The sequence below is a fragment of the Pollicipes pollicipes genome, unplaced genomic scaffold (genome assembly GCF_011947565.3).
Source record: "Pollicipes pollicipes isolate AB1234 unplaced genomic scaffold, Ppol_2.1 Scaffold_4881;HRSCAF=5763_pilon_pilon_pilon, whole genome shotgun sequence".
NCBI classification, from domain to species: Eukaryota; Metazoa; Arthropoda; class Thecostraca; order Pollicipedomorpha; family Pollicipedidae; genus Pollicipes; species Pollicipes pollicipes.
Window position 1 is genome coordinate 53,160,440 of NW_023596576.1, and position 23,059 is coordinate 53,183,498.

The window sequence follows — 23,059 nt, forward strand, 5'->3', positions numbered from 1 at the left end:
GTAATAAGCCTGACAAATCACGCAGGCTTGTATTGCCGTGCCGTTGCGCTGTGCCCATTATCGCCTCGGATCCCGGTCTGAGCCTGGTTTCCACTTAACGCACAACGGGCGCCTCAAAAAAGACCGCCATGGTATTCGGTGCCGCTGATTTCTGCTAAATGGGAGGCGTTTTTGCGCGCGCGCGCTGTATGTACCCACTCACGAGGCTCCTCTGCGTGAGTGGCGGAAAAAGGTGGAATCGCCGGCTAACCACCCATTGAGCTGACCACAGCTGCCTTGTTCCGGTCGACTGAGGGCCGCTCTGCACGCGATGCAGGCGGCCCGCTGGCCGACCGGGCGGCGCGATCCGCCCTCTCGCTCCTGTTCCAGCGCCGCAGGCTGGGCTGGACGCCGCGCTGATCTAAGCCGGGTGGCCTGTGCGTTGCGGCTGGCACCGAGTGGTTGTCCGCGCGGTGACCCACCCACCGCCGGCCGGTTGTCATTATTCGGATTTTGCGAGTGAATTTAATATATTTTTATTAATAGTTACATGTGTGTGTGTAGTGTGGTATATTTGTATCGGCTGCACATCTTACGACCGCGTAATCAAAAACTAAGACAGGAACAGCGCCTGCGGCACTGCGTGATGCGTAGTCGTGACACCAGCACGCGCACGCATGCATCGGAGACTGGTGACGGTGCTACAGTCTGGCCGTATCAGACGGTCGGTGGGGCCTGGCGCGGACCGGCCGACAGGGAACCTCTCGGCGCGGCTCCAGCCGCCCCACCCTCGTCTGATTTGTGGGGCCTCGTTAGCGCTGGCCGGGAGGAAAAAATCGACGGCGCCGCTTCAGAGAGCGCTCCGGCGATTCCACCAATTAGAGAAGGCGGCCAGCTGGGCCCGCTCGACCAAACGGGGGGCTAGGCTGGACCGGCTGCAGCACGGGCTATAGGAACACGGCACGGACCTGACTCGCAGGGGTACGGCGTACCTGACCTTCAGGAACACGACACGGCCATGGTCTGACCAGGCGTGGTATGGATCTGACAAGTAGAGCAGCAGAGATCTGACCAGACCGGACTCACGGGATCACAAGGCGGAGCACACTTGTGAAAGCGGCTGCGTTCGTTAACGCTTGCCATGGCAGTGAAGCCGTGTAAAAGCAGCTGTAATTGGCCATAAATTTTACCGGTATGAAAAGATGCGGATGATTAAATGTGTGCATATGTGAGCCGGCTGCGTGTCAACTCGCTAGGCTACCATGACTCAGCACTCCTAGGAAAACAGTACTGAATCACCTGGAGCTGATTGTGATTCCGGTCGGCTTGGCGGCATATCCCGGCAGTCACACATCGGCACATCTGCATAGGCGGCACAGCGATCAGCGACTGACTGCGATAATCACCGTGGGGCTGGTGCCTGATCATAGGCTGCAACTGGTGGGTTGGCTGAATGTGTGATACTTTGTCCGGAGTAATGCACGTAACAAAGCCAGTGTCAAGGCGTCGAGGTCTCCAACTTTCGTATATCGTGAAGTCGCGGAAGCTCACGCTCTCACGATTGGGGTCACCCCACCACTGCTAACTTTTGATTGCACAATTACTTCTTACATGTGGGCTACTTTGGGCTAATCAGGCCAAGCCGCTGCTGGCGGACAACGAAAAGTGAGCTACCGCTATTTTGCATTCTCGGGTATTGTTCTCAATGTTTTTTGACGGCCTGCTGACATCCTTTGACACTTCTTGCCAGCTTCCTAGATAAGACTTAAAGGACTGTGTTCCAGCGGGGGGGGGGGGGGGTACCTCGTGCTGGTCATGCCTCTGAAGGCATGACGATCTGAAAGGGGTTTGCCGTATGGTGTGGGCTGATGTTGATTGCCGCTAAAAATTGGTGCGTCATGGCCTTCAAAACATATTATATATCAAAGATCAGGTGTGGGATCAGCCAGGTCAGGATCACTTGCCAACAATGGTCACCATGCTACCTGCTGTTCAGTCGATGCAACAGTGGTCACTAAGTTAATAAATGAGTCGTTCATAGCGGGTTCCATCGTCCAGTGTTTTCTTTAGCGCGCTGCTCCACGGCTGCTGTCTGACAACATGGAAGTGCTGAAGCGTTGTATTTTGACAGATCTAGCATTTGGTGGCCCCGGTAGCTCATCAGTGTCTTGGTGGGAGGCCTGACCGCGAGCACCACATCAACAAACAAATACTCTGGCCAACTGGCCAAGTCATGTGCACAGGGTGCCCGCGTTCTCGAGGGGTGCCCGCCCTCCTTTTGTCGGCAAGATCTAGGGGACCAGATCTCACCAGTGCCACTCTCTCACACACGTTCACATCGTATTCTCGCCATTTAAATCATCGAGCTAGCACCCAGATGGTCACCAGGCCACTTCGCAGCTAGTCGAGCGGCCATTGCCAGCTGGTGCCGAGCAAGAGCTACCCGCCGTGAGAGCTGAGTGATGCCCTGTTTTAAAACACACAGTCGGCATTCCACATCGGCCCCCCTGCCACTCCAGTCACTATCGATATTCAGTCGCGTCCCTCCACTGCGAAAACCCTGCGTATTTGCGCACGTTCTCCGCGGGAAGTCGTTCAGGAGCCGCGAGAAACAAAACACTCCGGCACCTTTCCGCCGCTGCCGCCGCCGCCGCTGCCTGGAGCCATACACCAGGCCCGTACTCTCCTCAGCAGCGCGCAGACGGCCGGCTCAGTCTGAAGGGCCTGTCACGTTCTCATGCCGCCTGACGCCCGGCGCCCGAGAGCGGCAGCGGCGGGGCGACAGCGCGCCGGCCGGTCTATTGCGGCGGTGAACGTGCTCGCAGCCTCATCACGCGGATGATGACGCCGCCGGCCGGCAGACACGCTGCCGCCGCCTCCGCCATTGTGCGGCCGTCGCGCGCGACACCCGCCGCGCACGTGTTTGCACGCGCCGCGGGCGGGGCGCGCCCCGCGGCGTGTGCGCGTGTTGCAGGGCGACACGCGTCACCAGCCACTGTGAGACGTTGCACGTGGGATTAACCACGTCCGGGGCCCTCGATGTCCCGGGACCGGGGGTCTTACGGCGTCCCGGGATCGGGGGTCTTACGACGTTCTCAGCGTGGTCCTGTGGAGGTCAGAATACCCCTCGGTTTAAAAGCATTGTGATGCCCGAAAAGCATGTCGAATGGCGCGCACACAGTCCGCGCCGTCCGTGTGGTTTGTGTGTATTCTGTCGTAGGCGTGGAAACACCAAGGACGGCATATCGGTTCCTTGCTAACTCCGCTGTAACGTTTTGTCCGCGTACCCACTCGACAACGAGCCGTCCTGCACGTCCAACCACCCGTGGCTGAACTCCAGACGTGGCCACCAACGACCTCCCAGGGGCAAAAGGTGCAGTTTGAAAGGCATTTAGGCAATGCTTTTGAAATCACGCTGTACTATGCCGAGCGCCGCATTCAAGTGTTCACGTTTTCTGAGTTCAGTGAAAGCGCTATGGCGACGTTTCGGTCGCTGGTTATTGAATATAGCTGTTCATTGCACACGCTTAAGTAACGGCATGGCATGGGTTGTTGGCTGAGCCCGAAAGCACGCAGCAGCCATCAGAGCCGGTGCGACCTTCGCGGGCCGGTGCGAGCACATGGCTCTTCGGGCACCGGTCCCAGCGCCGTTAGCACGTGCCGTCTGTGAAGCCACGTCGAACACGTACAGTCGGCCGACCCCACCCGGCGCAGCGCACTGGAACCCCCGGCTGACTGATGCCGTCACGCTGCAGCTGTGGTGATGCGGGTGTTACCGGCTCGGATATTTGCCGCAGATGTTAGTCCCATTCCGACATCGCCCTCTTCTCTCCGAGGACGCGCTCGCTGGGAGCGTTTACCTGTTGCTGCAGAGATAGCTCGATGTAACGCCAGGCTGAGCCGTCGGCGCGCTCGGCTCGTGCAGTCTGTGCCGTCTGCAGCGATCGGTCCTCGAGACGGTTGGCGATCTGGACGGCTCCGTGATTTTTCCCAGCCCGACTGGCCATGCTCCTCATGGCGGGTTTGCATCGTGAATGGCTGCTGTTTGCTCATCTGCAGCGAAGAATAAAGCCTGACGAAATCCGCCAACTATTTCCTGATCCCGTGCTAGAAATGTCCGATGCGGTACGTCACCGCTCCCATGTCATACCACGGCATTCCGCAAATAATGGACGTGATTTATGATCGCAAGATGCCCACAATGGCGGACGTGGTGCACGTGTTTCACCCGCCGATGCGGCTGACGTGGGTTCATCCATCTGGACCGGGTTCGACCCGGCCGGAATGCTTAGCAGTCGCTGCGATGAATTCCGCCCGTTGATATCGCAAGACCAGCTACGCCCCCGTTCGTGACTGGCTCTAGTGAGCCGGTCTTCCCGGACACTGGACGCTGACGGAGACCAGGCATTGGACTCGGGTGGAGACGGGGCGACGCTGAGGGAGATCAGGCATCGGGCTCGGGTGGAGACGGAGGGACGCTGACGGAGACCAGGCATCGGGCTTGGGTGGAGACGGAGGGACGCTGACGGAGACTAGGCATTAGGCTCGGGTGGAGACGGAGGGATGCTGACAGAGGCCAGGCATCAGGCTCGGGTGGAGACAGAGGGACGCTGACGGAGACCAGGCATCGGCTCGGGTGGAGACAGAGAGACGCTGACGGAGACCAGGCATCGGGCTCGGGTGGAGACAGAGAGATGCTGGCGGAGACCGGACGTCTGTTGAAAAAGGGTAGCAATGCGCACGAAAGACAAATGCTGTGTTGCAACCGCCACAGCCACCACAGTCACCATAAGCCAAGTGTTGATGTCCTGCAGCATCCACAGCCACCACAGCCACCATAAGGCACGGTCCCCACGCATTGCAGTTCAATCTGGAGGATAATGGTGAGAGTTTTTGTTCCTCAGCGCTCCCATCGGATAATCAAGCCGGTATGAATATAGCTATAGGAGTCGACGTTCGGAGATATTTGATCCCACATTGTCCGGCTCCTATACGAGCCCAATGACAAGGGCCCTCCTGTACCCACTTCCGAATGGGACTGGATGTGAACAATGGGACATTGAGAAGCAGCTCCTTTGGCCGGCTCTCATCTCCCGTAAACCTCTCTGGGATGACGGGTACTCTTGGCCTCATCCCGCCATTCGAACAGCTGCCACTTCGGGAAGGGTCTTGGAACGCACAGCGCTGCCAGTGCGGTTAGCTCGAACTGAAATACACGTCGAGCTGGCTGGTCGCATTCCACAGGGGAATTTGTGGCTTATATTCGAAAAAACTGCCACGCCGTCTGTTGATATCGGCCTGAAAGTAAGTTTAAAGTATGCCTAGCTTTGCGCTTAATTTTGGATTTAAGCTTTTGTATTGTCTAAGATGTATTTTCCGGCTTGTCTAAAATGTATTTTCCGGCAACTTAGGTGATGTAGGTCTGAAATTATTTCCAGGCTATTATTTTTAAGGTCTAGCCGTCTGTAGCGCATCCCACGCATGAGCTTATAGTAGTGGTGGCATATTGTAGTGCGGTTAAAAACATTGTGCTTATGAAAAAGCGTCCTGACTTGCGCCATTGACCTCATACACCGTAGCCTGTCATGCCAGCGACATCGCGTCTCGCTGGGAGCAATCGTGACCTTCAGAGCTGTGTTGGGCTCACGGTCGCAGTGGCAAAGTCACGCCCCCAATAGCTGAATCCATCCGAACCTGACAGCTGCGCGGCAAGAGACGGTGGCGGTGACGTCCCACGACGGCAGCGGCATTGCCTCCTTCTTTGTCTTTCTCCTTAATCCCATAGCTTAGCAGGGACGTCTGTGACCGAGAAAGTTCAACCAAAGAACCCACGCCGAAAACTTGTCTAATCTTGTTTTTCCTGACGGAAGAGAAAGAAGCACACGGTCTTAAAAGCAGCCTTTCAGCCTTAAAACCCAAACAAAACAAAAAATGTGTCCCTTCGGCTCTTCTCCATTTGTAAGATTATGCATTAAAACACTGTCGTGAAGAAATTATTACTACCGTGTGTGCCTTCTCCTTCCACGGGGCCCACGCTAAGGTCAAAACTTTGTAAACCTGGCACGGAGTAAAAAGAGGTTACCTGAGAAGAGCAAGATATGACATGCATCAGAACAGTACAGCGTAGCTTCCTATGCATTTAACTTTACAATTGCATGCCAAATTCCTGCAGAGCTTTCCGGCCTTTAGGAAAGTCGGCTCCGAATCAAATGCATATAATGTGGCGTATTACTCTGGTTCATTCTGTGTGCTCCTTATGTCAAGAGCTTTGCCTTCACGCTGTAATAATGCTGCAAATTGTAGCCTTAGTAAGGATGTGGGAGACAAGTGCGTGGTAGTGCTGTTTTTCTAAGCCAGAAGTTTAGTTCATGGCGGTTAGGCCGGAGGCACAACGTAAAAGAAGCAAGATCTCGGCTTCTCAGGATTTGTTGAGATTGGTCAGCTGCTGTTCGGAGTAAAACGCTCTCGATTGTTCCAGAACTGAGTTGACTGTAGGAGCTTTTTGGCAAGCTCAATCTGGTTAAATCAGCAATAAGAAACATTCGTTGACATCAGTGCTGCTCTGAATCCACTACTTTGAGATGAGACATGATGATTTCATCATAAAATAAAACCTAGAATCTCTCAGATACAGGTGAACGTTTCTCTGTAAAAACATTGCATCTGCACGAAGGCACTGTCTGTGTATATGGTGTAGCGCTCCATCATCGAACCATCCTTACGCTTGTCGTCACCGACTACCTCACCACGGTGAGCACCTCATCCCGGTCTGCGCCGCAAGTGTCCAGCGATCAGAGGCCGCGCCTGGCGTCGCGCCGGCTGCTGTCCCGTCGCCCGTCGGAGGGCGGCAGCTATAGCTGTCCCCGCAGAGGGCGCGGGCCACCGTCGGGCCGGCTGCTGTCCCGTCACCCGTCGGAGGGCGGCAGCTGTAGCTGTCCCCCGCAGAAGGCGCGGGCCACCGTCGCGCCGGCTGCTGTCCCGTCACCCGTCGGAGGGCGGCAGCTGTAGCTGTCCCCGCAGAGGGCGCGGGCCACCGTCGGGCCGGCTGCTGTCCCGTCACCCGTCGGAAGGCGGCAGCTGTAGCTGTCCCCCGCAGAGGGCGCGGGCCGCCGTCGGGCCGGCTGCTGTCCCGTCACCCGTCGGAAGGCGGCAGCTGTAGCTGTCCCCCGCAGAGGGCGCGGGCCGCCGTCGGGCCGCAGGTCCCTCACTTCCGGCCAGGTCCCCCACGGCGCGGCCGGAGTCAGTGATTAATCAGCGCCGTGGGCGGGCGGCGGCAAAAAGCCGACTCGGCGGCGGCAGTGGGCACCACGCGACCGGCGCCGTCGACTCGACGGCGGGTCTGTCCGCTCACACTCGGGTCTGACTGGCCCACAGCCTGGCCTCGCTGACCCACAGTCAGGCCGGACTGACCCATGGTCTGGTCGCTTCAGCTTGCAGTCAGGTCGGACTGACACGCAGACTGGCTGCTCTGACCCACAGTCAAGTCGGACTGACGCACAGTCTGGCTGCTCTGACCCAGTCAGGTCGGACTAACACACGGTCGGGCTGCTCTGACCCGCAGTCCGGTCGGACAGACTCACAGTCTGCCCTCGCTCGCCCACAGTTAGGTTGGACTGTCCCACAGTCTGGCCTCGCTGGTACACAGTCTGGTCGGACCAACCCACAGTCTGAACTAGCTGACCCACTGTCAGGTATTATCAGCCCACAGTCTGGTCTTGTCAGCTTACTCGACTGGGTCTGGCGGCCCACCGCCTGGTCTTGTCGAGTCTGCCGTCTCACAGGATGGTCCGAATGGGTCACTGGCCTGCTGATTAGTCGGGATGGTCCCAAAGTCAGTTCTGGGCCTGGTGGTAAGTCTTCCGAAGCTCACGGCCGCATCGGACAGGGTCTGAGGACCCACGCGCTTGTCAGCGTCAGCGATTTCCAGCCCAACCCTCTTCCATCTCATACGGACCATTCGTGATTCTGTTTGCACGTTCCCCCGCCAGGGCGGTGTTGTCATCCTTTGATGCTGTCTCACGCACTCGCCCACCCAGCAACCTGGTCAGTCAAATACCTCGCATCACTATCTGCAAGTAGCCTGAAACAGATGGACACCGACAGTGGACAGTTGGACCGTTCTCGGAATATTTGGAGTTGATGAAATCAAAGAATGTTGAGCTGACTGTCCGCTGTAATGAGCGCTGCGCACCGCATACGACATGTTCCGAATTTTTAGATCGGTGAACACTGCAACAATACGGTTAATAAAAGGATACTGTTGTGACATCGTGCAGGATGATTAATGATCTTTTCAATCGGCGACTCGACTAAGCCAATCGTTTTGTCGGAACTTGTCGCCACCGGAATCTGAGCAAACGCATGCGACTTCATTGGCAGACTGGTGGACAATGGCGACGTTGATTACAATCGGCTTTGGCCACGCAGCATGTGAGAGTTTAATTGGAAATAAAACTCGAAGCATCCTTCGAAGGATGTCGGCACCCGCCTTACTAGTGTCACTGATATTTGTTAACAAGGAAATGTATGGCGAAACGCTATTCGCCGTCCGAATAAGCACTTAGCTGAATCATGGAATCACTACTTAAACCAGCGGCACGTACTGTGGCTTATTTGCCGTGTTGAACTGGGCTGAGGATAGAGCTCACTGTAGCTCCGCGGGAGGCTGAACCCCGTCGGAAAGAAGGTGCCGAGCCTAATGTCCCATTCCTTCTGACGATTGTGGGATGTTTCCCATGGTCCAGGTAGAGGTAAAATGGTTAACTTCATCCGGCTGCCTTTTGTCTCAATTGTCCCAGACCATGTATGTCTATAGACCAGATGTATTGCAGAGGCGTGTGCCCAATGGAATACGATGCAACTTGTTTCGTAAAAGAACTCCTGGAGCTTAGCTCCCTTCTTTACGTGTGAGTCTTTTATTGCCACAGTCAGGACTGATGACTCTATGACACACAGTCGTTTAGCACTTCTCGTGGTGTTGAACGCTGACATATTGGTGGCCGGATAAAAGTCATGATTAACCTATGCATATGGAAGTAATATCTCCGTAAGCATAGCCAAGACTTATTACTGATGAATGGCAGTAGAGAAATTAACGGGTGTATTGCCACTAGAATAGCATTCTGTCAGTTTGTTTCGAGAATGCACCAAAGCGTATAGATGTTATTTAAAAGGCCAAAGGGAATGTTCTACATTTGTATGGGGTTTTGAACTGAAATAGTCATCTTGAAGGTCATTCGGTGCAGTTCACAGCTCCGCGCTTGTTAAGGCCGGAAACCCTCTAGTTTATGAACTATACGTCCGCGACGATGCGCAAACTATTTCGGGAGGCTATTTCAAGGTCACCCAGGCATCCATGACATCAGAAGAACTTCATTCATATTCTGCCATTCGGCTAGTCATGCGGTGACCATGACAAAAAATATGCATATAATTGTCAAGTTGTCCATATCTGGCGTCCATCAGCACGATTTACAGATATTACCGCCGTTTATTGGCTCTGAATCAGTGTTGTGCCAAGTAAGATAACCAACCAATGACGTATAGAAAAGTAGATTTACTAAACAGAAAAGTGTGCTGTCTAAAGCAACCTGTTTCACTCAAATGCGCACAAATGTTTATGCGTGAGCTTATTTCACCGTTTCTCATGTTCACTTCAACATCCTAAAATGTGAAACATTACGCTTAAAAAAAGTGCGTAAGATGAATAGACCCCTGGCAAGATATCTCAGGTTTCTGAGCGTCACTGTGGCACGCATACCAATCAGAGCTAAGGCTTAAATTATTATTTTTGAATGGAAAAGGACCTGAACACGTCTTGCCTCTGCCCTGAGAGGCCATTTCAGGCGATAAAAAAATCCGCCGAGTTATGCCAAAAAGCGGTTGGACTGAATGTCAACCCCTCAAAGTCTGCTAAAGAATCCACTGTCCACTGCTCTCGTACATGCACATGTCTGAAGGGACTCGAGATCAAAATGCAAAGCATCTTTTGCCGTTTCTTCTCATACGCCGCCATGGTCCGGTCGTTACCGAAAATCCCGATTGCGTGTCCCAAGCGTACCGCGTCCGTCACGAACTGTGGCGAGGTGCCCGGCTCGTCAGGGCCAGGTGGGCGCCTGACAGCACCCCGCCTAGTCCGCGTCCACCGCGGCAGGCGCCGCTGACCCGTCCCCGACCCGTTCCAGACTGTCATGCGGCCGGACCTGTGAGCGGCGCCCGGGCGGCTCGCCATGTGTCGACAGCACCGCGTTCCGGTCGCCCTGCTGCTCTGCGCCGCGTGCTGGACGGCGCCGGCCGCCGCACTGAACCTCGGTGAGTGGCCGCCGTGGTCACCAGCGCCGCCGGGTGGACCGGCTCGACTCGTCCGTCGGAGGGCGGGGCGTGGGACTGCGGGGTAGACCGATCACGTGGCCGAGTCTAGCACGTCACGTCCGAGTGCTCAGGTCAGATTGTCCGGACTGGAGTTCGTTATCTATAGGTCCAGCTCCGGTAAGTTCGGTGTCATGCCGGGAGCCCAGTGATGTCTGCAATCTTCAGACTTTAGGGTTTAGGGTTTATCCGTGACCACACCCGACATGACCTCACGTCGGAGTGACCGTCCCAGCTCCGACCCAGTATGACCTGAGGTCCGTGTGCCCGCCGCTGACTGTGACACGCGTTACCCCAGGCCAGTGTGACCAGTCGCTGGGCATGGAGTCGGGTGAGATCGCCGACAGCCAGATCACGGCCAGCTCGTCGCACAACGAGAACAGCGTGGGCCCGCACAGCGGCCGCATTCGGACCGAGCACCGCGGCGGCGCCTGGTGCCCGCTGCCCGTCATCACGGCAGAGGTGCGCGAGTACCTGCAGGTTGACCTGGGCCGCGTCACGGTCGTCACGGCCGCCGAGACGCAGGGCCGCTTCGGCAACGGTCGCGGCGTGGAGTGGGCCGAGCGGTACTCGCTGCAGTACTGGCGGCCCGGCACCGGTTGGAGGACGTACCGCAACGCCTCGGGCCACACGCTGCTGGACGGCAACGTCAACTCGTACCTGGCGCACAAGACGCCGCTCGATCCACCGATGATGGCGTCCAAGGTGCGGCTGGTGCCGCGCAGCGAGCACCCGCGCACCGTCTGCCTCAGGGCCGAGCTGCACGGCTGCCCGTACACAGGTACGTGGTGTACTGAGGTACACTGGGGTGTCTCTCTCCTACTCCCTCTCTTTTCCTCTCTCCTCTCTCCTCTCCTCTCTCTCTCTCTCTCTCTTCTCTCTCTCTCTCTCTCTCTCTCTCTCTTCTCTCTCTCTCCTCTCTCTCTCTCTCTCTCTCTCTCTCCTCTCTCTCTCTCTTCTCTCTCTCTCTCTCTCTCTCTCTCTCCTCTCTCTCTCTCTCCTCTCTCTCTCTCTCTTCTCTCTCTCTCTCTCTCTCTCTCTCTCTCTTCTCTCTCTCTCTCTCTCTCTCTCTCTCTCTCTCTCTCTCTCTCTCTCTCTCTCTCTCTCTCTCTCTCTCTCTCTCTCTCTCTCTCTCTCTCTCTCTCTCTCTCTCTCTCTCTCTCTCTCTCTCTCTCTCTCTCTCTCTCTCTCTCTCTCTCTCTCTCTCTCTCTCTCTCTCTCTCTCTCTCTCTCTCTCTCTCTCTCTCTCTCTCTCTCTCTCTCTCTCTCTCTCTCTCTCTCTCTCTCTCTCTCTCTCTCTCTCTCTCTCTCTCTCTCTCTCTCTCTCTCTCTCTCTCTCTCTCTCTCTCTCTCTCTCTCTCTCTCTCTCTCTCTCTCTCTCTCTCTCTCTCTCTCTCTCTCTCTCTCTCTCTCTCTCTCCTCTCTCTCTCTCTCTCTCTTCTGTATCAATCCTCGGTACCTACATCTTCCCTCTTCTGCCATATTCACATGATATGCGATCATCTTTTACACACTTGAGGTAGACATTTGAAGACGCTTGAGATGTAATGCTGAAGCATGCCATTCTCTCGGGATCTCTCAGACGCCTTGGAGCTCTAAGAAATATTCTTCATGCGCTCCAAACCTCTTGCAGGGATCGATTTTGTGCATGGTGCATGAGGAAAGCGGTAAATTCGCCTTCGCTGAAACCCCATGGGGCTCAAGCGTTGTAACGTCGGTGCCCATCAGAGCGTCATTGCCACGTTGCCACAAAATGTGGACTTCACTTCTTGTATATTTTCGAAGCATCGCACAAGGCGTTCGGTAATCCCCACAGCATGCGTTATTGGTGCATTCACGCACCGTGCGGTCACATACAGCTTGCACTTGTCCTTTTTCAGACGGTATTGACAGCTACAGCATGGATTTACCCGACCCCAAATGGCCTGATTTGACCTACGACGGCGTCAGGTCAGCCGAGATCATGGAAAAAGGGCTGGGACAGCTTGCGGATGGACGCGCCGGAACCAACGACATCACAAGTACGTGCGCCCGGAATATAGCAGCCGGAGCTCAACAGCAAAGCTCTGGCGCTTTCTTACGCTGCGCTGGGAGGCCCGCTGTTCGCTAACCACGCTTCCATTTATTTGCTCGTGCGCTCGGGGCGCAATGACAGTGGAGCAGGTGCAGCGGGTGCCTTGTAATCCGCCGCCGACCGACCGGGCTGCTTTTGACGTCGATGGACGTCGCGTGTCGGCCATAGTTTAGCGGTGCGAGCAGGGCGCGCTGCACCGCACGCGCGCACAGACAGGACCCGTTGGACCGGGTCAAGGGGTGTCACTTGGTGCGGGGGGTTCAGGTGAGGGGTGGTTGGGGTCCGGGAGACCGAGACCCAGCTGGTGGTGGCGGTCGTATGATGTTTGCGGTGTATGCTAGGAGATGCTCCGGACCAACAAAGCCAAAGGAATTCTCGCCCATCCAAAACACTGTCACGTTCTGGTAATCTGAATGAGATCCACGACAAAAACACTGACCACGTGATTCTAAAAGGGCTTTCAATCGACTGCTGTGGATGGTCTAAATTGAAGCCTTCGGTAAATGTTTAACTTGAATGATCCGATGCGAAATAAACCAACGTTGCTTGCTTTTGAAGTGGCCCGTATTAAGACTTCCCTTTGCTGGATGGCGCTCACGTGTTTAAACAGGGACGTTTGATGAGTTGTGCTGATAGCCAATTACTGAAGTTCATATTTTCCATCATCTCTGTCCAAAGTTGCTACTTTGAAGTGCACGCTACTTCAGAATTCCATAGCCGAAGATTTCTTAAAATAACCGTCCACCAAGTCGGCTTGTTTTGACTGAGCCTCCGTCGCAATATGTGCATCCGCCTCCCATAACTCACATGGCCCTGTGATATAAAGATATAAATAATGAGAAAACATAAGAGACCGCACCATGATATGCTCCTGAAAAATGCGTGCCTCTCTGAAAAAACGAGCGCCTCTTTGATCTTTGTGAATAAAGGCGCTTCCGCCCGGCAAGGAGCAGAGGCACCAATGCCATCCCCGTGCAGTACGGGCCCGACCAGCAGCGTGACGCCGTGCGGTTGGGCAGGGCCGGAGTGGGTCGGATGGCAGCGGCGCCCCGGTCAGCTGGTCAACATCACGTTCCGGTTCAGCTCGCTGCGGGAGCTAGAGACCGCCTCCTTCCACGTCAGCAACCGGTTCACCGCCGGCGTCAAGGTAAACCTGCACACACCTGTGGTGGCGTTTAAACCTGTGGTGGCGTTTAGTTGGAAACGCGTGTGCTGACGGTCGTGTTCCGCAGTTGACAGTTGCACTGCTTTCCGCTGGCCTGTTGTTCAGTTGTCCCTTGAGTTAGGTTGCAGGGGCACCATTCCAGGTTCCGAAACACTGTGCGTCGTTCTGTTATAGGTTAGGCAAATGTTGTTTGACAGATTTGTTCCTCGAAACATATTAGAACTTCCCCGTCCAGTCTGTGCCCCGACCTGCTGCCCCGGTTAGATGACACCGAATATCGGCTTTGTTATCTGACCGGTGGCCTGAGCTGCGCCCGCCTGGCGCGCCACCCTCACTACCTTGCATCTGTAACTGCTGGGCACTGGCTGCTGATCTGACTAGTGACTCGGTACCGCAGCGGTACTGGAGTCTGGAACCTACCGCCCTGCCCTTTGATCGTCGAAGATCTGACACTATGTGCCGAACTTCGGACCCACTGACCCCTGACCTCTTGCTTCTGACACGTCACCGGCTACCACAGCTGTTCTCGCTGGCCGCGCTGTTCTTCTCGCTGGACGGGCAGCAGTATACGGAGAGCGCTGTGACGCTGGCCCCGGAACCCGACCGGATATTCGAGGATTCGCGCCTTCTCGAGGTCAGCCTGCACCGCCAGGTGGCGCGCTTCGTCCGCATTCAGCTGACGGCCGCCGACAGCTGGCTTCTGATCTCCGAGATCGGCTTCAGCAGCGGTGAGTGCTGGCCCGCTGGCCGTGGTGGGTGTGGCCCACTGGCATTGTTGGGTGCTGGCCCACTGACAGTGTTGGGTGCTGGCTTGTTGGCAGTGTTGGGTGCTTGCCTGCTGGCAGCAGTGGGTGCTGGCCTGCTGGCAGCGGTGGGTGCTGGCACACTGGTAGTGGTTGGTGCTGGCCTGCTGGCAGCGGTGGGTGCTTGCACACTGGTGGCGGTGGGTGCTAGCCTGCTGGCAGCGGTGGGTGCTGGCCTGCTGGCAGCGGTGGGTGCTAGCCTGCTGGCAGCAGTGGGTGCTGGCTGCTGGCAGCAGTGGGTGCTGGCCTGCTGGCAGCGGTGGGTGCTGGCACTGGTAGTGGTGGGTGCTAGCCTGCTGGCAGCGGTGGGTGCTGGCCTGCTGGCAGCGGTGGGTGCTGGCCTGCTGGCAGTGTGGGTGCTGGCCTGCTGGCAGTGGTGGGTGCTAGCCTGCTGGCAGCGGTGGCGTGACTTTCTTGTGGTCCGACTTTGATCTGAGGGTAATTTTATCAGCTGTGGTTGGCTTTGTGGAAGTGGCTGTTGCGGTTGTCACAAATAGAGGTGTTTGTCATATAATTTATCGTCGCATGTCATTGGCTTCACAGATGGGGTTTATTCTTTTCAAGCGGTTTGTGCGGTGTGGTGATGTTATAGGGCCTTGGATGTGGTCAGGCAAGTACTTGGGTTCATGCAAGATTCGAACTCGGGTTAGAAAAGTGATGTCCGGTGCTCTGTCGGCTACACCACTTCCAATCGCGGGAGCGGACGGAAGAGGCCGCCACACTCATGTCTGGTGATGACCACTTCAGTCACCTAAGTCGATGATAAGCATTATACACAGTAACTGGGGTGAAGTTCCGATGACTCTTAAGGATAAAACAATTTCGAGTTGAATGTTCGCACCCTCCTTGGCATATTACTAGACTGAAATAGTCTACAGAGTCGCATGAGTAGGGTCAGAGTAAGGGCAGTATGGCTTTACAGCGGTTCTTATCAGTTGCATAAAGCATATCTTGTTGCACATCTGGTCGTATAAATCCGTGGGTTGCATGCATGTGTACGATCAAACGTTAGTGCTACGACTCTGTGCTCGTCGGCAAGCGTTTGAGCAGCCAAGCTCAGCGAGAACGAATTGCCATCTGCCGTCTGGCGCAAGCGCCGCCGGTTCATACGGGCGGTTTTTGTGCTGATCAAAGTTAACGTCTCGGGCCGTAACTCAGTCGCCGGCTCTAAAGCCAAACAAGCGGGACGGCTGGCCGGCCTGGTCGATCGTTTGTGTTTTCACCGGGCGCGGGTTATGACCCAGTGGCAGACCACCCTCGGAGACACCGGTGAGAGAGGGAGAGAGAGGGACCGCGAGCTGTGACGAGCCGCGCTCAGGTGCTCATTGAAAGAAGATTTTAATAACTTCCTTGCATGCAAAATAGCGACGTGCGTAGTAATTCCGATGGTTGGTGGATTTCAAAAGGCCATTGCCGGCTTCTACGAAGTTTCAATCAAATAACGAAAAGAAAGAAGGCCCTGCAGTATGCATGCCAAATCGGCAATTTCCATACACTAACGACGTGGGGTCGGAGTCGGATGGAGTGAATGAGGAAGTGTCTGCAAAAATGATTGGTCCGTTTTGCTTAAAATATAAGGAATGATTGGTGCATTTGCTGGCGAAGGCAAGGGGATGTCCAAGGGCAGTTTTGTTGTCTCCTTATTCGTCTGTTTATTTAAAGGTAGGAAACCGATAGAAAGGCTTTGCAAAGGTAACTAATCGAAAAGCCTCCTTGTAGGTTGGCAAGCTCCTGATGTTGCAGTGAGTTACATTCATGTTTTTGTGAACATCCAATCCAAACGCAATCCAAACAGCAACCAACTGCGCGATTGGTGCGTCCTGACCCCACCACGCATTATCGCACACCGCACAGCAGCCAACAAGCAGCGTTCGGTCTCACGCCACCGCCGTGCCAGCCAGCGCGGGGAGCTCCAGCTGACGCGCGCCTTCCGCCGCAGCGCCGTCCACGGCGAACGTGACGCACCTGATGCCGGCCGGCGCGGACGCTGCGGCGGCGTCGCCGGCCGCCGGCGCCACGCCGCACACCTCGCTGGCCGTCATCCTGGGGGTGCTGGGCCTGGTGCTGCTGCTGCTCTCGGCGCTGGTCGGCTACGTGGTGCGCGCCAGCCGACGGCGCAAGGTGGCCGGCGGGCCCAGCCCCACCCCGCTGCCGCTGCCGCGTACGCTCAACATGAAGGAGCTGCGGCTCAACATGCAGCTGGCGGCGGGACCGGGCTACGCACGCGCGCACGGAGACACGTACGGCCCGCTGCCGGCCGATGAGGACAAGGTGGGCCTGTGCGGCGAGCCGTACCGCGTGGTGCGGCTCAACGCCGACTACGACACGGCTGGGCAGCGCGGCCTCCGCGGCAGGACGCCAGGTTAGCGGACGGGACGGGACGGGACGGGACGGGACGGGACGGGACGGGACGGGACGGGACGGGACGGGACGGGACGGGACGGGACGGGACGGGAAGGGACGGGACGGGACGGGACGGGACGGGACGGACGGGACGGGACGGGACGGACGGGACGGGACGGGACGGGACGGGACGGGACGGGACGAGCGGGACGGGAAGGGACGGGACGGGACGGGACGGGACGGGACGGGACGGGACGGGACGGGACGGAACAGGACGGGCGGGACGAGACGGGACGGGACTGGACGGGGACGGGACGGGTCCGGGTCTGGGTCCAGGTCCGGGTCAGGATCAGGGTCCGAGTCAGGGTCAGGGTCCGGGGCCGGATCTGATGCGACTGGGCGGAGTGGTCTGAGACGTGGGAAGGGTGGAATCGTGAATGGGTGTCGCCTGGGCACCTGGGTGCCAGTGTCATCCATAGCGATGCATCATCGCATCCTTCCGTTGCGGTGGTCCGGCATGTCATTCCTGCCCATGCTGCACTGTTTACGCCTTATCTGGCTCATCTGCATCCTTGTTGGCGGCTTCTGATGTAATCTGGAGGTGGCGCGTTTGCGAGGAGCGCAGCCTTCGGCCGCGCCGTCGTTCTGACGCGCCGCCGCCGCCGCCGCCGCCGCCAGACACGCCATACGACTACGCCGTGCCGGTGGACAGCGGCACGCCGCCGCCGCCCTTCTCCGACTGCGTGCCGGCCGCGGCGCGCCGGCCGGCCGACCCCTGGGACAACCCGAGCTTCAAGCGCTCACCGGCCAGCACCACCCAGTCGGGCAGCCAGCTGTCGCTGTGCGCGTTGGAGGAGCTGCGGCCGGCGCCGCCTCCGATCCCGCCGCCGCCGGCCGACGCGCCGTGCGCCACGTTCGCGCGCCGCCACCGGCTGGTGGCGCGCTCCGTGGAGGGGCTGGCCGGCACGTGTGTGTGGGACGGCGGGCGCACCGCCACCGCTGAGCCGGCCGTGCGCGATATCAACGGCGAGCTCATCAAGCGGCGAGACAAGATCGGCGAGGGTCGCTTCGGTGAGGTAAGTGAGACGCCGCGGACGGCGGACATGGCGGCGTCTGGGAGCGAGTGAGATGTTCGGACAGAGTTGTGCGGTATGAAGCTGTGCAGTTTCAGTGGTTCAGTGTCATTACATGGCGTGGTATGCAAGGTGTGATCAATAACAGTATGTATATGACAAGATGCTGTATGCTGGCAGCATGCAGTGAGGTGTGTGTCACTGATTATATCGGCGGTGGCGCAGCTCCCCACTGGCTGACCGGCTTTACATCCAAGTCGGGCCGACATCATTCCAGATCTTCGCGTGTGAGGTGCACTTCACCTCCTCGCCGGAGAGTCCGTACCAGGCGCCGGCGCGGCTGGCCACGGCCCGTCCGGCTGCGGTCTTCGGCGCCGGCCGACGCCGCCGCGCGCCTCCGACACGAGGCCGAGCCGCTGGGCCGCGTCTCCGACCCGCACGTGACGCGGCTGCTGGGCGCCTGCACGCTCGACGAGGCGCCCTGCCTGCTGGTCGAGTACCTGGAGCGGGGCGACCTGAGCCAGTTCCTGCGCCGCTCGGCGCACGAGCCGGGGCGCGGCCAGAGGACGCTCGAGTGAGTGGCGCCGCCGTCATCGGGCTCGGCATGCCGTCTGCAGTTGTTTTATGCTGACGATTTGTGTTACGAAGAGCTCGTCTTTAAATGGCATCGATTGAATCTGCTCGGTACTAGCTCGCAGACGCGTCTTGACTGAGGGTGCTTGGTTTCTTTACAAGCTGTCTTGTCACCAGGATTGGACACTTATGTTGGACAGTTATCGACTTCGTTAAGTGCATCGCTCAGCTCGAATAGATTCTGCCGCGGTCTCGTCACGGTGCTGAATAAAACATGGGATTGATTCGCCCCGTTCGCGGCAGAAGTCAGAGCCGCTTCTCTCGCCGCAGATACGGCTCGCTCATCTACGTGGCGACCCAGATCGCCGCCGGCATGAAGCACCTTGAAGCGCTCGGCATCGTGCACCGTGACCTGGCCGCCCGCAACTGCCTGGTGGGCCATCATCTGAAGGTCAAGGTCGGCGATTTGGGGCCCAGCCGGAGCCAGTACGCCAGCGACTACGTCACGCTGCCGGACGGACGCGTCATCCCGCTGCGCTGGCTCGCGCCCGAGTCCCTGTTCACGGTGGGTGTCGACGGGCGGCGCCGGTGTGCTCGCGCCGGGGTCAGGGGTGACCGCGGTCTAATGAGGATACCGTGGGATGCCGTGTGGACCCCGAGGTCAAACATCGGGCTCAGTGTTCTAATGCGCTCGGTGGCGTGACGGTCCCGACGGCTCGTATCAAAGCCGGCCGCGTCTCGTGTGCTGTTGGTCGCATGTCGTCCGTTTTTGCCCGCGTCAACGGCACGGCGCCGGGTCCGTGCGGCGGCCGCAGGCATCGTGTTTTGCGGGTGCGGGTCGCGGGACACTGGCCTGAGCATCGTCCATGATGGGTTCCGACCTCCCGAGGTGGTTTGCCGTGTTATCTGTCCGCGGTGCCTGATTGTGGTGGTCTGCCGTCGGCCCATCTGGCCGTTGTTCTGGCGGCATTATCGTAGCAGTGGCGGTCGGGGCCCGCGCAGTGTCTGCTGGGATGCCGCCTGGGGTTGATCCGGTCTTGTCCTGGTGATCACGTAGTGTTAATCCTGTTACCTTCTAGCGCCAACTCGACGCTGAGCTAGTGCTCACCTGGTGCCGACCTGGTGCGGCACTGGTGCTGACCCGGTGTGCTACTGCCCCTGACCCGCTGCTGACCCGGTGTTGACCTCTGACCGCAGGACCAGTGCTCGGACGTGTGGTTGTTCTCGGTGACGCTGTGGGAGGTGCTGACCTGGTGTCTCCTGCTCTGTTTCAGGAGGAGATGAGCACCTGCTCGGACGTGTGGTCGTTCTCGGTGACGCTGTGGGAGGTGCTGACCTGGTGTCGGCTGCAGCCGCTGGCGCACCTGACGGACGCGGCCGTCACAGACCGGCTGGCCCGGCACTGCGAGCTCCCGCCTGAGGCCCTGCTGCAGCAGCCCAACGCGTGCCCGCGCGAGATCTTCGACCTGATGAGCGAGTGCTGGCGTGCCGACCCGGCGGCGAGGCCCACCTTCGGCGAGATCCACATGTTCCTGCAGCGCAAGAACCTGGGGTTCGAGCCCGCAGCCGAGCAGACGTGACGGCTGGCGGGTGATGTGGGCACGCCCTCCCCGCCCTAGCCGGCGCGGCGGCCGGCCAGCCCCCGTGTTATGTACTTTACGCCCAGTGTCGTGTACTTTACAACAGGACCCTCTATCACTCCCGTCTTCCATTGGTTTGCTCGGCACAGGCATATCATGGAGTTGCCGGAGTGGTAGGCTGTTGTTTGTTTTCGTCCTCGGGTGCTGTTCTGCGGTTTGATGATGATCTGACATATCCCGACACGATACCGTCTGAATGCATGGATGTTGCCCTGAGCCGCCATATGACCGGTTGTGATAAGGTAAAGAGGGTGTTGGCGCAGGCTTTACCGTCTTATTTATTTGAATTAATGAGTCTAAGCACACTGCTGTGCACATTAGTACCACAATATAAGTGAAAGTCACGTGTATGTAGCATCTTCTGCAGCGTAGACGGCACGTCGAGCTACCCGGCCTCTGCCTGCTACCAGTCCATGATCTCACATTTTCCAGCATCGATGCCACGCTACGAGTGTGTCCAATATACGGACCCTGTAGCTCGTCCGCAGAAGACAGGCTGGCCGCAATCCGTGACTTCTTTATCAGCAGTCTTTGGTGTTGTCTGCTACAGCATGGTACCCAAATGTGTTTGGTTTTATTGTAATATGATGTAGATGTAGGTGTGTGGAAGATTTCATCACGCCGTACCAAATACATTTATTACCAACCTTGTCTGCATGGAAGGAAGGGGAAAAGCGCACCAACACGTTGCTCATTTGCATCCTAAAGAGTTAGGAATTACGATGGCTATACGTTGTCGGCCTCTGATCATAAGCCACCCCTCAGCTGCCATCAGCGTAAGCAAACGAATTGTTGGTAAACGCAGGTTTACCAACCACAGGTTACTCGTATATTCGTAAAACATCTAAAACGCAACTGTACACGACTTCTGCGCCGGGGCTGTCGCCACGGCCAATGCATTTTCCGGAGGCCGCTGACTCGTCAGTATCAACAACGGACTGCCTGCCACTCGGTGCCTGTCCCGTCGCCAGTGACCTCCCCCGGCTCAGCGGGCTAGCTGCCTCGGTCCGGTGGCGGCTCAGCAGGCTAGTGTATCGGTCCGGTGGCGGTTCAGCGGGCTAGTGTCCCGGCCCCATGGCGGCTCAGCCCCCAGCTCACCGGCGCCGCCGCCGCCGCCAATAAGATCCCCCCGGCTCAGCAGGCTAGTGTTCCAGTCCGATGGCGGCTCAGCCCCCAGCTCACCGGCGCCGCCGCCGCCGCCGCCGTCGCCGCTGCTGCTGCCGCCGCCGATTTCTCCGAGCGCGGCGGCGCGTGTTCAAAAACAAGCGCACCGCCGCGCCGCCGCCGCGATCTGATCGTAGCCTAATCTGATTGGGGTCTCTGACACGCTTCCATCAGCGGGCGGCCGGTCCGGTCCGGGCTGGGCCGGGGCCGACCGAGCGGCGACAAAACAGCGGCCCGTCGCCGGCCCGGCAATAATCGGTAATCCGCCGCGGAGGACGGGTCGGCCCAGCGTGGGAGACGAACAAATGGAGCGGCGCTGGTCAGAGGAGGGTGTACTGGTGCGGGGTAGGGGTGGGGGTCGATCGAGGGACAGGGCAATGATGTTGCTGGCGCCGGCCGGATTAGGGACCGCGTGATCAAGGAGAGAGAGGAGGGAGCGAGAGGGAGAAAGAGGGCTACGCCGCGTTTGATGAGAGGAAGCGAACTGGAGATCGCTCAGAGATTATTTAAGCCAAGAGACTGTCACTGTCCGAATGGTCACTGCAATCGTAGCGAAGCATATCTGTGAATGAAAAGCAGCGGAAATTCGATGTTTTTCCTAACATCACTCTGAAAACTCGATAGCCATATAAATCACCTAACGCCTTGTTACTTTAATGAACATATACCGATCCGATATTTTGCTCGAGGTCTGCAGTTGTGGTCGCATTTATTTGCCTGGATCCGTGCTGATAATATGATGTTTCTGTCGGGAGCAAAGGTAGGGCATGACGCATGTGCTGGGACCTGTATGAAAATGTTCTGAACCCTCTACCAGAACAAGTGCCTGTGGCCTGACAGATCCGGCGGTCTGTGACGGGGCCTAACGCTATACTCCACACGTCTGCCGGGACCTGTGATAATGACAAGACATCAGCTCCTGTGATGGTCATCTGCGACGTGCCTGCCGGGACCTGGGATGCCAATCTTGACGTCTCTGTCGGGCCCGGTCGCCGCCTCTCTCCCTGAGGCCATCTCAGCACGCGGTCGTTGCGTGAGCACACGTCACGGCAACCTCCACGCGCGGGGCATTAATCAGGCTAATCCCTTCCCTATCAATCGGCTGCGGGCGAGCGCGCCTGCGCTGAGGCTGGCAGCGCCCGCGCCAAGTAGCACCCTTTGAGGCGGCGACAGCCTGGGCGACAGACGGAGACGGCGCGGGACGCCGATGTCCTCTCAGAGTGCGTCAGGCGGCCGGCGCTATCGGCCCTGAGGAGGAGGGCTCTTGCTGCTGCCTCAGCTGCTCGCGCCGCTCTGGCAGGCCTTCACTATCGGACTGGCACGGACCTCCGTCCGGTGGGGGGTCCATCGCGACGTTGTGACGTGGGCGCTACTTCAAAGTCATTAGGCTTGAGGCAACTTTACAACTTAATGCACAACTGGCTAAAACTTTGGGCAGCTTTTGAAGCCCAGGCTGTGTGGCCGACAGCTTATGCTTCTGCACTGCTGTAAACGGCGGCGGTGCTGCCTCAGCCACTGGCATCGTCGTCGCTCTGTTGGGCGCCGGCCGCCGGGTACGCCGAACGCCGGTCACGGCTCCCTCGGCCACTTCCGAATCAATCGGACTGGCCGGCGAACGGGGCCCGCCGCGCCGCTCTGGGGACGGCGATGGACTTGCTGAGATGGGAAACAGCGGCCGCGTCTCACTCGTCGCTTAATCTTTTAATAGCTGCGAAGGAGTCCTGGACTCTGGTAAGAGGGAGCCAAGTGAAGTGCTGTCTGCGACGCTCGATTGCCATTGCTGTTGCTATGGCTGTGTGGTGAGGAGAAAGGGGGAGGCGTATTGATTTCCGGTCCCTCCCATCCTCATTCTGCTCAGCGGCTCACTCGGAATATCA

At 57.9% G+C, this 23,059-nt stretch overlaps 2 protein-coding genes across 2 annotated transcripts in view; both read left to right on the forward strand.

Moving 5' to 3' along the window:
* The window catches only part of LOC119100589 (discoidin domain-containing receptor tyrosine kinase B), a 27,414-nt gene extending 10,658 nt beyond the window's left edge, over positions 1–16,756 (forward strand). The window contains exons 2-8 of the mRNA XM_037223670.1: positions 10,164–10,290; positions 10,646–11,128; positions 12,228–12,368; positions 13,441–13,568; positions 14,107–14,314; positions 14,576–14,718; positions 16,568–16,756. Coding sequence (XP_037079565.1) covers positions 10,209–10,290; positions 10,646–11,128; positions 12,228–12,368; positions 13,441–13,568; positions 14,107–14,314; positions 14,576–14,718; positions 16,568–16,756 — 1,374 coding nt within the window. The 5' untranslated portion in view covers positions 10,164–10,208. The remainder of the gene's footprint in view (positions 1–10,163; positions 10,291–10,645; positions 11,129–12,227; positions 12,369–13,440; positions 13,569–14,106; positions 14,315–14,575; positions 14,719–16,567) is intronic.
* Positions 16,757–18,203: 1,447 nt separating this feature from the next.
* On the forward strand, positions 18,204–20,668 carry LOC119100590 (discoidin domain-containing receptor 2; the record flags this gene model as incomplete). The annotated part of the gene is made up of 3 exons (XM_037223671.1): positions 18,204–18,379; positions 18,709–18,943; positions 19,653–20,668. Coding segments are annotated over 3 exons (717 nt in total), but the record flags the coding sequence as incomplete, so codon positions are not given.
* Between the last annotated feature and the right edge of the window lie 2,391 nt (positions 20,669–23,059).